Source organism: Aegilops tauschii, chromosome 6 (assembly GCF_002575655.3).
Source record: "Aegilops tauschii subsp. strangulata cultivar AL8/78 chromosome 6, Aet v6.0, whole genome shotgun sequence".
In the NCBI taxonomy this organism is placed as follows: domain Eukaryota; kingdom Viridiplantae; phylum Streptophyta; class Magnoliopsida; order Poales; family Poaceae; genus Aegilops; species Aegilops tauschii.
The window spans coordinates 411,253,308-411,271,096 of record NC_053040.3 but is presented as its reverse complement, the minus strand read 5'-3'; the positions used below and the strand labels follow the sequence as shown (position 1 = coordinate 411,271,096).

The 17,789-nt window shown below is 38.9% G+C and overlaps 1 protein-coding gene across 1 annotated transcript; it reads right to left on the bottom strand.

Moving 5' to 3' along the window:
- Window positions 1–1,744: 1,744 nt before the first annotated feature.
- LOC109755620 (probable peroxygenase 5) lies at window positions 1,745–3,305 on the bottom strand. The gene is made up of 5 exons (XM_020314517.3): window positions 3,139–3,305; window positions 2,926–3,042; window positions 2,708–2,793; window positions 2,109–2,329; window positions 1,745–2,025 (listed from the first exon to the last, which is right to left on the bottom strand). The coding sequence occupies exons 1-5, from the start codon at window positions 3,221–3,223 to the stop codon at window positions 1,890–1,892; spliced, it is 645 nt and encodes a 214-aa protein (XP_020170106.1). The 5' UTR covers window positions 3,224–3,305; the 3' UTR covers window positions 1,745–1,889.
- Window positions 3,306–17,789: the final 14,484 nt, after the last annotated feature.

Genomic DNA, 17,789 nt, shown 5'->3' with positions numbered 1-17,789 from the left:
TCGGAGCAGCCAACCAGCTAGTGGTTGTAGGGGGCGGCTATTTATAGCCTAGGGAGCAGTCCGACATGATAAGACATAAATGCCCTTCAATGATATGACTGTTAGGTGGGTAGATATTTTGGGACAGCTGGCGCATAGCACAGCAACGGTCGGAATTTTGAGGCTCAAATTTCTCAGGTCTATCATTTTCCTCACTGTGTAGGAAATCCGCACTGGCGAATTCCTAACTCCTCAGTCAGAACAAATTCCTCAGAGACCAGAAGAACTTCGTCTCTGTCACTGAAGAATATGACTGAACTGTATGAAATTTCCAATGGCTTCACTCGAAGGGATTGGTAGGTGTAGGATTTTGAGCATCACATGGAAATTTTTCCTTAGTATTTCCTCGACCCCTTTTAACAGTACGGTGTTTCCTATGACTCAAGAAAGAGAAAATGAAACTACGAAAACAAAAGTCTTCACGCTTCATGTTCCTCGAATGGATACCTAGTCTTCAAGGTCACACCAATTTCTTCACTTTCAAAGTCATCAGAAAGTCTTCAGAAATTCAAAGTCTTCAGTCGAAGAACTTCATTTTTAGGGATCGACTTTCTCTGTAAATATCAAACTCCTCATAGACTTATAGACCTGTGTACACTCATAAACACATTAGTCCCTTAACCTATAAGTCTTCAATACACCAAAATCACTAAGGGGCACTAGATGCATTTACACCATCTGGTTCCGTTCAACCTAAGAACAGACTACAGCAAAAAAAACTTCCCAGCCATATTATACACATTACACTGTTAATCCAAGCACACTGCATAATAAAGCTATAAATACTTGTTACAAAGGGGAAAGTTCCCGCACCAAAAGTCAGTTTGTTTCCCATCACTCACTAGCATCTTTGTGACTTGCACATAGAATTTCTCAACCCCGAGTAAATCAGACCACATAGCTGAGTCACTTCGTTTATTAGAGACCATGGAGATGGGTTAGGATTTGTGGCTTTCGGTGCCACACATCCCTATATGAATATAGCATTGAAAAAGATACCAAGAAATTTCAGGAAAAAAAACTGGAAATTTTGGGGATATCAAACCTGGGTGCTCATTGTACACATGTATTCAATTTCGTGGGGAATGGGTGCCCGTGGTAATCTCGATAAAAAAACTCAAAAAATTCCTCGTGTGTATAGGAAAAATATTTGGATGGATCGTATGTCGGGCCATATTTCCTTCGCCACAGATACCATGGGCACCCATTCCCCACGAAACTGAACATGGGCGTACAATGGCACCCAGGTTTGATATCCCAAAATTTTAGATTTTTTTGAAACTTCCTAGTTTTTCTAATGCTATACTTTTTTTTAAATGGGTGTGTGGACCTGGGAGCTCCAATGCATTTCCCCCATGCATATGCCATCCTGAAACCTATATCTTGCCCTAACAATTTGCTGCCAGGGGCTATCACTGCTCTCAAGCTTCCACCAGCATTTGCTCAGCATTCTAATATTGAACAGTCTCAATTATTTACACCCAATACTCCTTCATGTTTGGGCACGAGTCACTTCTAAATCTGTAATACCAAGTCAGCTGATCCATGTGAGGCGACGCAACGCAATAAACTGGGCAAGTAGGCCTCTCGCTCTAGACCAATCGAGCTTATAATACGCTGAAAAAAGATCAGTCGTCCTTAGGAAAAAACGTTCATTCCACGAGGACCTTAGGAGAAAACGTTGGATCAGAAGCAGCAACGGCCATGCCAAATGGAACAGTAAATTATATTTGCACTAGCAGATTTTAATTTTAATTGTACAGGGACAACTCATGCTCAACGAGCAAGACCCAAATAATACGGGTACAATTTTCATCTCGAAAAGAAGTACGAATACAAATAACGCTCGGTTAATTTCCAGCCTTCTTCGCCAGCTTAGCGAAGAGGCTACCGTCGTAGACGGTGCGCACGGTGTCCTTCTGAAGGAAGCCGTCCTTGTCCTTGGCGAGGCTGTAGAGCAGGCCCCACTCCGCCTTCGACGCCGCCCTGCAACCGCCGGCGGAGTTAGCCGTCGGTATGAATGGTAGTATTTCTTTCTATAAGATTTACAGGTAGAGATGAATTATTACCATCCTTTGAAGTCACCCTCCTTCCTGTTGGCAGTTCGCATCGCATCCAGCTCGTCCTCGTTCAGGGCGTTCGGCTTGACCTTGGCGTACTTGGTGAATATGTCGTTGAACTTGGCCGGAACGAACCTTCCTTGAGCATCGTACGAGCCGCTGTCGCTCCCGTGGATCCCTTTCTGGATGTTGGCTATGTAGATGTCAAACCGCGACGTCGTAGCATTTTCCTGCATGTCATGTTTGTAGTATCAGGTACTGTGTCCACGGGCTCTGTACTCGTGTCAGAGTAGGGTACACAGTTGCAGGTGCACACAAAAGGACGTGTTGGACGACAAGTGTGCTGGCGTCTGAAGCGTAAAGCGTTTATTTAGGCCGCCAACCTTGCCATATGTGCACCCAACTAACTGACTATGAGTATGAGGAGACTGGAGGAGCACGCCGAACAAAGATGACCTTGTAAACTCATAACCGTCGCTTACGAACTACAAGTAACAACCCTGAATCCCTGATGATATTTGACATGGATTAAGCGCCCAAGGGAACATGGAAACGGCATGAGATTGTGTACGCGTGTTGGGCAGGTGAAAGAAAGAGCATGGTCGTACAGGTCTGGTCTTGGGTCCGATGGCTCCGTTGATCAGGGTCGCGCTGGCCGCCGCCTCGATAGCTCCGAGACCGATGGCACGAAGCCCTGCATGCATGCACACAAAAGGCCAAAATTAGAAGTGACGACGTACGGCCAGCCGTCGACGCAAAAAAGAACCGAAGCCAATGAACGAGGGGAGCGGAGAAGAAGATGCGTGATCGACGGTCGTTTCCTCACCTTGCTCGGTCTCGGAGAAGGAGACGATGCCGTCGTTGTCGGTGTCGAAGAACGCCACGTGCTTCTCCAGCGCCGTCGTCCAGGCCGGAGCGCCGCCGCCCGCCGCCGCCTGGCTCCCTGTCAGAATCGAAAGCGAATAAGTTAACAATTCAAACAGAAATGGGCTATATGTATAAAAGAAGATCGTATCCCGGCCGGAAACCATCGCCTTACAGGAGGACACGGCGAGCAGAAGCAGGAGAGGCGCGGCCGCCGCCGCGGGCAGAGATGGCATCCGACGCTGGCCGGTGGCGCCCATCGTGTCAGGCGATTCCTCCTCCCTCTCGACCCTTTCTCTCTCTCTCGCGAGCGGACTCCCGATCTATCCTTATCTTTCCCCTGATCGAGGCTGCGTCTGCGTGCCTCCTCGACGTGCGGCCCTATTTATAGGACGGCCTGCGCTCCGGGTAGGCGTGTGGCGGCCTCGCCATCCCATCACAGGCGGCCTGGGGAGACCTCACGCGAATTCATTACAGCACAGCAACGTGGACCGCCTGCCAGCAACAGAACGACAGAGAAGCTTTGGGAATCCAGCACGATTGATCGGTGCGAAAATCGCCAGATACGCTGCAAGTAAATGCGTGGGTGTAAATTTGGAGGACAAAATTAATATCCACCAAGAATGCGGATTGCGCACAGGCTGTGACTGCTGATTTTCTTTTGTTTTTGATGGAAGGCTGTGAATGCTGATTAATGGGAGAATATTTTGTACGATTTGTCGTGCACTGAAACATGCAAAACGGGAAATGCAGATTGAACGTTAGCTATTTTCCATGCATGGGCCGAACAGACACTTCTAACGGGAATTCCTATATGACGCGTTCTGCGTCAAAATGCTGCCCTTTCGCACAGGCACGTCATCGCGGTGCGCCGATTGGGCCGGCCCATTGCAGTGCGCCGAAAATAGCAGGTGAAATATTGCAAAAAAAAATAAAGGGTGTGGTGGATGGGAATCGAACACAGGACTGCTGACTTGTGCTCAGTTGACATTATACAGCGGAAAATTATAAGAACTAAAGAAAGTATAAGACTTAACACTGTTTGAACAAAATCCTTTACAATTTTCCAATTTTAACTACATTTGGAACGTACGATTTCGTTTTCACATGAGGAAACAATTTTATGATATCAAGAACAAATTTTGAATTTCCGAAATGTTTTTCGAAAATATGAACATTTTCAGAATTTGTGAACAGTTTTCTAAAGCAAGAACAGTTTTTTTCGAACAAATTTTGAAACGCAGAACAATTTCGAAAATCCTGAACAAATATGGAAGCACCAACATTTTTGGAACACATGAACATTTTCAGAATTTTTGAAAAAATTCTAAAGCAAGAACAAATTTTGAAACGGAGAACAATTTTGGAAATCCTGAAGAAATATGGAAGCAGAAACATTTTTTGAATACGTGAACAAAAAAATTGAAATCCAGAAACTTTTTTGAAATCTTTGAACAAATTTTGTAACGCACGAACATTTTTTACAGAAAACACAGTCTTTTATTTGAAAATATCCTAGCATTTGTTGGGAAGGGAAACAAATTTCGTATATTTTGAACATTTTCTTATTTTGCATTTTTTGAACATTTTTTTCAAAAATGCGAACATTTTTAGAATTTTTAGAATAACTAAATGGAAACGTGAACAAATTTTGAACATTTTTATGAAAAAGGAAGGACTAAAGAAAAAACAAAAAAACAAAAAAAATAAAAGGAAACAGAACAACGAAAAAAGAAAGAACAGCAAAAAAAGAAAATGACAAAACAGAACAAGGAAAAAAACCGTTTCAGGAACCTTCTAGAAGTTTCCAAAACCAGAAAAAAATGTTTGGAAACCTCTAGAAGGTTCCCAAAACCGGGGACGATGAAAGCTTAAACGGGCCGGCCCAGTCGAACGATAGCTCGATCTCCCCTGTGCGAAACCTCGACAGTTTGACGCAAAGTGCGTCCAATAGGAAATTCCACTTCTAACCAAATTTTTTCTAGAATCAGATTTTTTTGGGGGGGCAATTGAGCATCAAAAACCAAAAGTTTAACAGATCCACTACGACGAGACGGGCTCATTGCGACGAATTATCCAGCAATTTCCGAGATGGCCGGCCCAAGTCAAGCGAACATTACAGTTCGGCCGGTTTTCTTGGAACCCTTGCTGAACGGAGAGCGAGATGGGTCAGCCCAGACGCGAGCTTTTTCAGAAAAAGGATTCCCATTTAAAAAAATATTCGAGCTTTTCCAAAAAATATTTGTGTTTAAAAAAAGGGATTTAAACAAAATTACAGTGTTTCAAATTGTCCAAATTCAAAACTTATTCAGCAGCTTCATAAATGTTCATGTCTTAGAAAATTTGTTAAACATTTTGAAACACTATTCATGTTTCTCAAATTTTGATAACAAATTGAAAATTTGTTTCCAATTTTGGAAATTTGTTCACATTTTTAAAAACAAATGTGAATTCCAAAAGAATTCAGGATCTCTCACAAAATCTTCAGAACTTTAAGAGATTGTTTCAAATTTCAAGAAATGCTCAAAAAATATATGCAGATATGCGGCTACAATTAGTTCTTAAAATAATTTGAGGCAAAGTTGTTTCTAAAATGTGCACTCAGCCTACTAGAAACAACTCCCTCCATAATATAAGAGCATTTTTTACACTACACTAGTGTAAAAAACGCTCTTATAATATGGGACGGAGGGGAGTAACACACACCAACTCTGGTGGCTAGCTACCTGCGTTCACGAGCGGGTGTGGTCGCGAGTTTGATTCCTAGCTAGTACACTCCTTTTGTGTATTTTTACACGGCTTGCTACAGTACCATCCAATGGGCGGGCCAACTCGGGCTACACCAATGGGTCGCACCACCTATCGGACGCAATGAGCCCTATAGGAGGACATGTTTTCTTTTTTTTTTTTCAGGACGTGTTTTCTCTCTCTTCTTTTCTCTTTTATAGTTTCTTCATCGGGTTTTCTTTTCGCTTTTATCCTTTTTATTTTTCTTTTTTTTGGCAATGGTTTTGTTCTTTCTTTCTATTTTCCCTTTCTAAAAGTCCTGAATATATTTTAAGTTCATAGATATTTTTGAAAATCCATGAACATTTTAAAAAGGACTTTTTATATAAAAAAGTTCAACAATATTTTTATTTTTTGTGGAAACTTTAAACTTCAAAATATTTTTCTACCAATTGTGTGTCCAATTTTGATGCATGGCATTAGAGATGCCTTAATACTAGTAGCCTGTTTTTTCAAAGCCTGGTGGCTAGAGCTACCGATATTTCTTAATAGTGCTACGATGTTTTTCTCGAGTGTGAGTGTGTCCTTCATGGACGGCCCATGTGCGCATTTAGGTGACTGAGTGATGAATACGAGAGGACAGTGCATATGCCTCGCTTCTTGTGCCCTGAATCGCGTTGCTGCTCGCATAGATCGGTACGTGGGCCACGGCCCACTAGGTTTAACTGGTTGTCACATTTGTCTCCTCGAGTACTAGGTTTGCTTGGTGGACCGTTTGACTATTGACAATTGAAAACAACTCAGGACCTCAGTTTTTTTGTAACTTTGAAAAATAGTTCACATATTTGAAAAGGTTCATAAATTAAAAAAAGATTGTGAATTTAAAAAATCTTATGGTTTTGGAAACAGTTCACAAATATAAAGAAGTTCAAAATCTTTTTGTAAAAGTTTGGCATTGTCTAAAAATTTGCGAAATTAAAAAAGGTTTACAAATTTCAAAAACTTTCACACAATTTCAAGAAAAAACCAAGAATTTGAAAAAGAACCAAAAATTTTAATGAAAGCTTTTGAATTTGAAAAAAGATAACATATTTGATAAAAGGCTAGTGATTTTTAAAAAAATGAATTGGAAAATTTCATGCATTTAAATAAAATGAAAAATAAACCAGAGAAATGAAAAAAAAACTGATGACACAAAGAACCAGAAAGTTCCCAGAAAGGGTGGTGGGGAGAAGCTCGTTTTGTGCGGCTCGTTAGATATAAAGCTAAATCACGCATAAGCGCCAAATACCAACAGGCCTTTAACTGGCGTGTTAAGCGGTATATAGGAATTGGCATAAGAGAAGCAAAACCTATATCTCGCTTAAAACGAGTTCACCATATCGCCTGAAAGCATTTCGTCCATGAGTAGCTACTAGGCCGGCGCATTTTCATATATATTTTTTCGTTCTCTGATGTTTCTTTGATCGAGACACTCAATGGTGGTTGTCTTCGCTCTAATTTTCTACGTTTTCTTATTTAATTTCTCTGGTTTCCTTTTCTCTGTTCAATGCTTTTTCTTAGGTTTTTTGCTTCTCTTCGTTTTTCACCGCTTTCATCATTTCTTTCTCGGTTTTCATTCTTTTTTCTTCAACTTTTTATTTCGTTTTTGTTTTCTTTGTTTTTTATCCTTTTTCTACTGGTTTTTCTCAGATTTCTTGATTCCTTTTTCTATCTTATCAATTTCTTTTGTTTCTTCCTTGCATTTTCTTTTTCGCACTGTTTTTCTCCAGTTTTCTTGTTCCCTTTTTCTATCTTTCAGTTTCATGCTGTTTCTCCTTAGTTTTTCTTTTTTGCACTATTTTTTCTGGTTGCTTGTGTCCTTTTCCTCTTTGGTTTTCTTTGTTTTTCTTTTCTTTTCTTTAACACATGTCCAAATTTTTGTACTATATGTCAATAAATTCTTCTTTGTACATGTTTAATATTTTTATAAATACAAGATTAACCTTTTTAAATAAGTATTTCAATGTCTATTGTTTTTATACACATTGTACATTTTTGGTAGTATACATCTTACATTTTTAATATGGGTTACATTACATTTTTATACACATTGTATATAGATGGGTTACATTTTTGGTAGTATACATCTTATATTCAGGCGCAGAGGACCTACACCCGAGTATTGATAAAATTTAAATATTGGTGGAATTTGAAATATTGTTAAAGTATTATCAATAATATGGACTGGGTAGACCCATACCCCAAAAAATTTGCCAGCCATGGAATGCATGCACGCATAAGGCAATCAACAAGAGTCAAGACTACTAAAGAATGCATGGCTCCAATGCGCACACAACAATGCACGCAAAGTGGGTTGGCTTGTGTAAATAACAATGCAAATAGCTTTGCTTGCAAGTAACATAGTTAATATATAGGGCTGGTTTTATACCTACCCATGCCATAACAATATTTTACCATGCAACGAGAAGTCGGTCTCTCAGCCACGACAAGGTCTTCTATCTGGACAAACTTCTTAGTCTGGACAAAATTTTTAGTCTAGACAAGCTCTCAGTCTGGACAAAAATATCAGTCTAGCATCGGAGTCACACAAGGCTTGATTGTGTAAACATTGAGGCACTTTAGCGGCACATAAGGCGTGTCAAGCTACGGGATACTCCAGGCTCCAGCTATGACGCAGATGAATAAAGAAGGGAGCATCTAGCATCCCGCGCAGACTATAAAAAGGAGGAGGACTGAGCGCTGCGAACACACACACAACACCAGACTCCAGAGCATCGCAGCATCCGAGCACCAGAGCCCTCACACTCCTCGATAGCCAAAGTAGTAGTAGCTAGTTCCAGTTGTAATAAAGCCTTTGAGGCATTGTATCTCCCCGTGGTGGAGGTAGGCAGAAGGTAGTCTTCTTTCCTCTTTGTAATCCCTTCGTGGTCTCCCGAAAGGAAAATCCGTACGTAAATTATGTTGTCGAAATGAAGTAGTTTCGTGTTTCACTTAGTCTTTCTATTATGAATTTATGAGATGAGTTCTTACGCTAGGGATCCTATTGGAGAAACCTCTGTCGGTAGTTCTCTGTCTAGCCTGTGCGGCGTCTATGGAGAACCTTGTAGCTGTAGAGAAGTGTTCCCTTCGGGTGGAATTGCCTGAGAAGACGATAGGAATTTATCACATAAATTCGCAATATATACATCAAGTGGTAGAACTTAGCTGCTTCTGAAGCAACATAGTGATAAATACGGAGAGTACCGAGTAGGATTAACACAACGCTGCATACCTATAGGTCGCCACTTTGGTTAAGCCAACCCGTAAAAGATCGTGCAAAAACACATAAAATAAAATAATTAGTAAATTAAGTTAATTTCGAATTCACTAAAATAAATAAATTTTAATATTAAATAATTTTGAAATTTTATTTAACATAGATTTCATACTAATTAATTTCGTATTTTGCATATTGATAAATTAATTAATATATTTGTGTGTTGTTAGCTCAGCCAACATTTTAATCATTGAAAGACTAAAGTATTTAAACTTAGAGGTTAGTTCAGGTAAAGTTATTTCTAGTAAAAGAAAATATTAGCATACGGTGCAGAACAAATCTTTCTCAAGAACATACATGGCATACTTCTCACAACTAACTAGAATTAATTGTTAATCTCATCCATAACTTTTGTATATCTTGGGGGAAAAGGCAAGATAATTTAGACCAAAAATTGAAAGTTTGCTAAGAGAACATCAAAAGTTAGCTGAAAAATACGCAGGTTTGAATAATAAAATTGATCTTGTTCTACAGAAATTAGAAGAATCGAAAGGAATAAACCTTACAGTTTGTAAGAATAATGATTATATTAAAGAAGAGATTTTATCCATAGGAAAGAATCTAAGTGGTGTCCTGAATAAAAGTAAAGATTCATTATGAGGTGCCGAAATAAGACGTGATATACTTCAAGTTACAAAACTAGTACAAGAAGTAAAGACTTTAGTCATATCATAGTTGTTCGAGTGAATATAATCAAGCATTAAAAGAAGTAGAAAAGTATTTAACACCTCCTGTTGGATTTTCATATCATGATTCACCAAAAGAAGACTCGAGAATAATTATAAGGCAGAACAACACGATTATGCAGCAAATCATGTTATTCCGCCTTATAATTATTCTGGAGTCTTCTTTCGGTGAATCATGATATGAAAATCCGACAGGAGGTGTTAAGTAATTTTCTACTTTTTTAGTGCTTGGCTATATTCACTCATACAATTATAATATTACTTAAGTCTTTACTTCTTGTAACTTTTTAACTTCAAGTATATCGCGTCTTATTTCAGCACCTGATAATGAATCTTTGCTTTTATTTAGGACACCAATTAGATTCTTTCCTATGGATAAAATCTCTTCTTTAATATAATCATTATTCTTACAAACTATAAGATTTCGTCCTTTTGATTCTTCTAATTTCTATAGAACTGGATCAATTTTATTATTCAAACCTAAGTATTTTTCTGCTAACATTTGATGTTTGCTTAGCAGATTTTCAAACTTCTGGTCTAAATTATCTTACTTTCCCCACAAGATATATAAAAGTTATGAATGCGGCCAACAATTAAATTTAGTTATCTATGAGAAGTATGCCACGCATGTTCTTCAAGAGGATTTATTCTGCACTGTATGCTAATATTTTTCTAATAGAAATTACTCTACCTAAACTAACTTCTAAATTCAAATACTTTAGTCTTTCAATGATTAAAACTTTGGCTGAGATACCAACACACAAATATATTAATTAATTTATGAATATGCAAAATACAAAAATAGTTAGTATGAAATCTAAGTTAATTAAAAATTTCAAAATATTTAATATTAAAATTTATTTAATTTAGTGAAGTCGAAATTAACTTGATTTACTAATTATAATATTTTATGTGTTTATGCAGGATCCTTTTACGGGTTGGCGAAACCAAAGAGGCGGCCTACAGGTATGCAGCAGTTGTATTAATCCTACTCTTTCACTTGATGTTTATATTGTGAATTTATGGGATAAATTCATAGCTTCTTCCCAAGCAGTTCCACCCAAGGGGAACACTTATCTATGGCTACAAGGTTCTCAACAGACACCACACAAGCTAAATAGAGAACTACCGGCAGAGGTTTCGCTACTTCTTGAGCTTGCGTTGGTTTTTCCCTTGAAGAGGAAAGGGTTATGTAGCAAAGTAGAGATAAGTATTTCCCTCAGTTAGAGAACCAAGGTATCAATACAGTAGGAGATAACGCACAAATCACCAATACATGCACAAACAATCAAACACTTGCACCCAACGCGATAAAGGGGTTGTCAATCCCTTCACTGTCACTTGCAAAGGTGAGATCTGATAGAGATACATAAAACTAAACAAAATATAAAATAAATATTTTTGGGTTTTTTGGTTTTTAGATCTAAAAATAAAAGATTGCAAAATAGTAGATCAGAAACTAATATGATGGAAAATAGACCTGGGGGCCATAGGTTTCACTAGAGGCTTCTATCATGAAGGCAAATAATATGGTGGGTGAATAAATTACTGTGGAACAATTGATAGAAAAGCGCAAAGTTATGACGATATCCAAGGCAATGATTATGCACATAGGCATCACGTCCGTCTCAACTAGACCGAGTCATGCCTGCATCTACTACTATTACTCCACACATCGACCGCTATCCAGCATGCATCTAGAATATTAAGTTCATAAAGAACGGAGTAACGCCTTAAGTAAGATGACATGGTGTAGAGGAATAAACTCAAGCAATATGATGAAAACCCCATCTTTTTATCCTCGATGGCAACAATTCAATATGTGTCTTGCTACCCCTACTTTGTCACTAGGTGAAATCACGCAAGATTGAACCCAAAGCTACGCACCTCTCCCATTGCAAGAAAAACCAATCTAGTTGGCCAAACCAAACCGATAGTTCGAAGAGAAATACAAAGATATCAAATCATGCATATAAGAATTCAGAGAAGATTCAAATAATATTCATAGATAAGCTGATCATAAATCCACAATTCATCGGATCTCGACAAACACACCGCAAAAGAAGATTACATCGGATAGATCTTTAAGAACATCGAGGAGAACATGGTATTGAGAATCAAAAAGAGAGAAGAAGCCATCTAGCTACTAGCTATGGACCCGTAGGTCTGAGGTAAACTACTCACGCTTCATCGGATGGGCAATTGAATTGATGTAGAAGCCCTCCGTGATCGAATCCCCCTCCGGCAGGATGCCGAAAAAGGCCCCAAGATGGGATCTCATGGGAACAGAAGGTTGCGGCGGTGGAGAAGTGTTTTCGTGGATGCCTCTGGTGGTTTGGGAATATATGTGAATATACAGGAGGAAGATCTAGGTCAGGAAAAATTATTCCGTTTGGACTCCATTTGATATTCCTTTTCTGCGAAACTCAAAAACAAGGAAAAAACAGAAACTGGCACTGGGCTCTAGGTTAATAAGTTAGTCCCAAAAATAATATAAAATAGCATATTAATGCATATGAAACATCCAAAACAGATAATATAATAGCATGGAACAATCAAAAATTATAGATACGTTGGAGACGTATCAAGCATCCCCAAGCTTAATTCCTGCTCGTCCTCGAGTATGTAAATGATAAAAACAGAATTTTTTATGTGGAATGCTACCTAACATATTTATCCATGTAATTTTTTCATTGTGGCATGAATGTTCAGATCCATAAGATTCAAAACAAAAGTTTAATATTGACATAAAAACAATAATACTTCAAGCATACTAATAAAGCAATCATGTCTTCTAAAAATAACATGGCCAAAGAAATTTATCCCTACAAAATCATATGGTCTGGCTATGCTCCGTCTTCATCACACAAAGTATTAAATCATGCACAACCCCGATGACAAGCCAAGCAATTGTTTAATACTTTTGATGTTCTCAAACTTTTTCAACTTTCACGCAATACATGAGCGTGAGCCATGGATATAGCACTATAGGTGGAATAGAATATGGTGGTTGTGGAGAAGACAAAAAGAAGGTGATAATCTCACATCAACTATGCCTATCAACGGGCTATGGAGATGCCCATCAATAGATATCAATGTGAGTGAGTAGGGATTGTCATGCAACTGATGCACTAGAGCTATAAGTTTATGAAAGCTCAAAAAGAAACTAACTGGGTGTGCATCCAACTCGCTTGCTCACGAAGACCTAGGGCAATTTGAGGAAGCCCATCATTGGAATATACAAGCCAAGTTCTATAATGAAAAAATCCCACTAGTATATGAAAGTGATAACATAGGAGACTCTCTATCATGAAGATCATGGTGCTACTTTGAAGCACAAGTGTGGAAAAAGGATAGTAACATTGCCCCTTCTCTCTTTTCTCTCATTTTTTATATTTTTTTATTTTGGTTGGCTTCTTGGCCTTTTTTTGTAAAGTCTGAAGACTCATCCCAACTTGTGAGGGAATCATAGCTTCCATCATCCTTTCCTCACATGGGACAATGCTCTAATAATGATGATCATCACACTGTTATTTACTTACAACTCAAGAATTACAACTCGATACTTAGAAATAAATATGACTCTATATGAATGCCTCCGGCAGTGTACCGGGATGTGCAATGATCTAGCATAGCAAAGGGAGTCAAAAAAACGGACAAGCCATGTAAACATCATGCTAGCTATCTTACGATCATGCAAAGCAATATGACAATGATGGAGCGTGTCATAATAAAATGGAACGGTGGAAAGTTGCATGGCAATATATCTCGGAATGGCTATGAAAATGCCATAATAGGTAGGTATATATGGTGGCTGTTTTGAGGAAGGTAAAAGGTAGGTGTAAGGCACTGGCGAAAGTTGTGCGGTACTAGAGAGGCTAGCAATGGTGGAAGGGTGAGAGTGCGTATAATCCATGGACTCAATATTAGTCATAAAGAACTCACATACTTATTGCAAAGGTCTATTAGTTATTGAAACAAAGTACTACGCGCATGCTCCTGAGGGATAGATTGGTAGGAAAAGACCATCGCTCGTCCCCGACCGCCACTCATAAGGAAGACAATCAATAAATAAATCATGCTCCGACTTCATGACATAACGGCTCGCCATACGTGCATGCTACGTGAATCAAAAACTTTAACACAAGTATTTCTACCAATCCACAATTACTCACTAGCATGACTCTAATATCACCATATTTATATCTCAAAACAAATGCAAGGAATCAAACTTCTCATCTATTCAATGCTCTTTATATGAAAGTTTTTATTATATCCCTCTTGGATTTCCATCATATTAGGACTAATTCATAATGAAAGCAAATTACCATGCTATTTAGAGAGACTCTCGAAATAATATAAGTGAAGCATGATAGTTCAACAATTTCTATAAAATAAAGCCACCGCTGTGCTCTAAAAAGATATAAGTGAAGCACTAGAGCAAAATTGCCTAGCTCAAAAGATATAAGTGAAGCACATAAAGTATTCTAATAAATCACGATTCATGCATGTACCTCTCAAAAGGTATGTACAACAAGGATGATTGTGGCAAACAAAAAAGCAAAGACTCATATCATACAAGATGCTCCAAGCAAAACACATATCATTTGGTGAATAAAAATATAGCCTCAAGTAAATTTACCGATAGACGAAGACGAAAGAGGGATGCCTTCCGGGGCATCCCCAAGCTTAGGCTCTCGGTTGTCCTTGAATATTACCTTGGGGTGCCTTGGGCACCCTCAAGCTTAGGCTCTTGCCACTCCTTATGCCATAGTCCATCAAATCCTTACCCAAAACTTGAAAACTTCACAACACAAAACTCAACAGAAAATCTCATGAGATCTGTTAGTATAAGAAAATAAATCACCACTTATGGTACTGTTGTGAACTCATTCTTAATTTAAATTGGTGTAATATCTACTGTATTCCAACTTTTCCATGGTTCATACCCCCCGATATTACCCATAGATTCATCAAAGTAAGCAAACAACACAGAGAAAACAAAAATATGTCAAAAACAGACCAGTCTGTAGCAATCTGTAACTCTTGAATACTCCTGTAACTCCAAAAATTCTGAAAAGTAAGGACAACAGAGGCAATTTGTATCTCAATCTTATGCAAAAAAGAATCAGTACTTTATCACGATTCTGTTAAAATTGAGAATTGTTTTTCTGAGCGCAAAAGTTTCTGTTTTCAGCAAGATCAAATCAACTATCACCGTAAGCCATCCCAAAGGTCTTACTTGGCACAAACACTAATTAAAACACCAAAACACAATTACTACAGAGGTAATATGTATTTTATTCAAGAACAGTAGCAAAACAAAAAACTCAAAAATAAAATTGGGTTGCCTCCCAACAAGCGTTATTGTTTAACGCCCTTAGCTAGGCATAAAAACACATAGATCTACGTATTGTCGTAGTAATAATAAGGCAAATCTCAAAAGCTCATCTCATACTCCCTTCGTTCAGCAGCAAGTTTTCTTTGTGGCAAGCAAAAGTAATCAAAAGGGCTAAATTTAATGGGATAAGGATCCCTAAGATCAAGTTTGGGAGGAATTGGTTCCTCCTTTGGCCCCTCATATTGTATGACCAATTCATCACTGTAAGCATTATTTTGGCAAAAAGTCATGAGCTTATGTCCAAGAGAGTAACCCAATCCGTTGTGTTGTATAGAAAAATTATCATTAAGTTCAGAAATCTTATCAACTAAAATATCGGTAGGGACCCTCTTTCTTAATTTTTCATTATAAGCAACATGATCTAGAGATCATAAACGCATTATTTCCTCTTTGTTAAAGAGAATCCCCTCTATGGGAGGTCGACCACCATCTACTTTATAATGCGTGAAAATTTCACTAGCTTCTTTTATAATGCTCAATATTAGAAAACTCTAGAAAAATCCTTTGTATGCATGGATGCATATGAACAAATTGTCTTTCAAGTTCAACCACAAGCAAAGATATAGCATCAGCGAGACTGCTAGTTTTATGGAGAATCCATCCACCTAACGTGGGTAATGCACTGGCACAAGTAAAGAAATCTTGAATAACCCCTTTTCCAATAATATTGCCACTCCCTATGTGAAGTTTTTTAATGTGCATTATAGTAGATTCTTCATGAGGATTAAAATTAGTAAAAGCATCAAAGTTTCCCCCATCGTTACTACTATCCTTTTCAGCGATAATCTCCCCAGATCCAGACATGGTGGCAACAAATCGATCTAGCAACGAGCAAACCAAAAGCAATGAAGAATACGAATGGAAGAGGGGCGAAAAAAAGGCAAATCTTTTCGAAAATCGTTTTAGAAGTGGGGGAGAGGAAAACGAGAGGCAAATGGCGAATAATGTAATGCAAGAGATGAGAGTTTTATGATGGGTACTTGATATGTCTTGACTTGGCGTAGATCTCCCCGGCAACGGCGCCAGAAATTCTTCCTGCTACTTCTTGAGCTTGCGTTGGTTTTTCCTTTGAAGAGGAAAGGGTGATGCAACAAAGTAGAGATAAGTATTTCCCTCAGTTAGAGAACCAAGGTATCAATCCAGTAGGAGACAACACACAAATCACCAATACCTACACAAAAAATCAAACACTTGCACCCGCCGCGATAAAGGGGTTGTCAATCCCTTCACGGTCACTTGCAAAGGTGAGATCTGATAGCGATAGATAAAACTAAACAAAATATAAAGTAAATATTTTTGGGTTTTTTGGTTTATAGATCTAAAAATAAAAGATTGCAAAATAGTAGATCTGAAACTAATATGATGGAAAATAGACCCTGGAGGCATAGGTTTCACTGTAGGCTTCTCTCATGAAGGCAAATAATACGGTGGGTGAACAAATTACTGTCGAGCAATTGATAGAAAAGCGCAAAGTTATGACGATATCCAAGGCAATGATTATGCATATAGGCATCACGTCCGTGTCAGTAGACCGACTCCTGCCTGCATCTACTACTATTACTCCACACATCGACTGCTATCCAGCATGCATCTAGAGTATTAAGTTCATAAAGAACAGAGTAATGCCTTAAGTAAGATGACATGATGTAGAGGAATAAACTCAAGCAATATGATGAAACCCCCATCTTTTTATCCTTGGTGGCAACAATTCAATATGTGTCTCGCTACCCCTACTTTGTCACTGGGTGAAATCACGCAAGATTGAACCCAAAGCTAAACACCTCTCCCATTGCAAGAAAAATCAATATAGTTGGCCAAACCAAACCGATAGTTCGAAGAGAAATACAAAGATATCAAATCATGCATATAAGAATTCAGACAAGATTCAAATAATATTCATAGATAAGCTGATCAGAAATCCAAAATTCATCGGATCTCGACAAACACACTGCAAAAGAAGATTACATCGAATAGATCTCCAAGAACATCGAGGAGAACATGGTATTGAGAATCAAAGAGAGAGAAGAAGCCATCTAGCTACTAGCTATGGACCCGTAGGTCTGAGGTAAACTACTCACGCTTCATCGGATGGGCAATAGAATTGATGTAGAAGCCCTCCGTGATCGAATACCCCTCCGGCAAGATGTCGGAAAAGGCCCCAAGATGGGATCTCACGAGAATAGAAGGTTGCCGCAGTGGAAAAGTGTTTTCGTGGATGCCTCTGGTGGTTTGGGAATATATGTGAATATATAGGAGGAAGATCTAGGTCAAGGGGTCACCGAGGGGCCCACAAGGTATGGGGCGTCCCCCCTAGGGCGCGCCCTCCTGCTACCTCTTGAGCTTGCGTTGGTTTTTCCCTTGAAGAGGAAAGGGTGATGCAGCAAAGGACCATAAGTATTTCCCTCAGTTTTGAGAACCAAGGTATCAATCTAGTAGGACACTAGTAGAAAAACGGCCTAATGTGAAGCACATTAGTACCGGTTTGTAACAAAACCGGCACTAATGTGTCCATTAGTGCCGGTTCGAACGGCTAGGCGGGCGGAGCTAATTAATACCGGTTCGTTGCGAACCTTTAGTACCGGTTTGTGGCAAGAACCGGTACTAAAGAGGATGTGGCACGCCGTGGTCCGGCTGGGGCCCCACCGGCGCCTTTAGTACCGGTTCCTTCCACAAACCGGTACTAGAGGATTGTA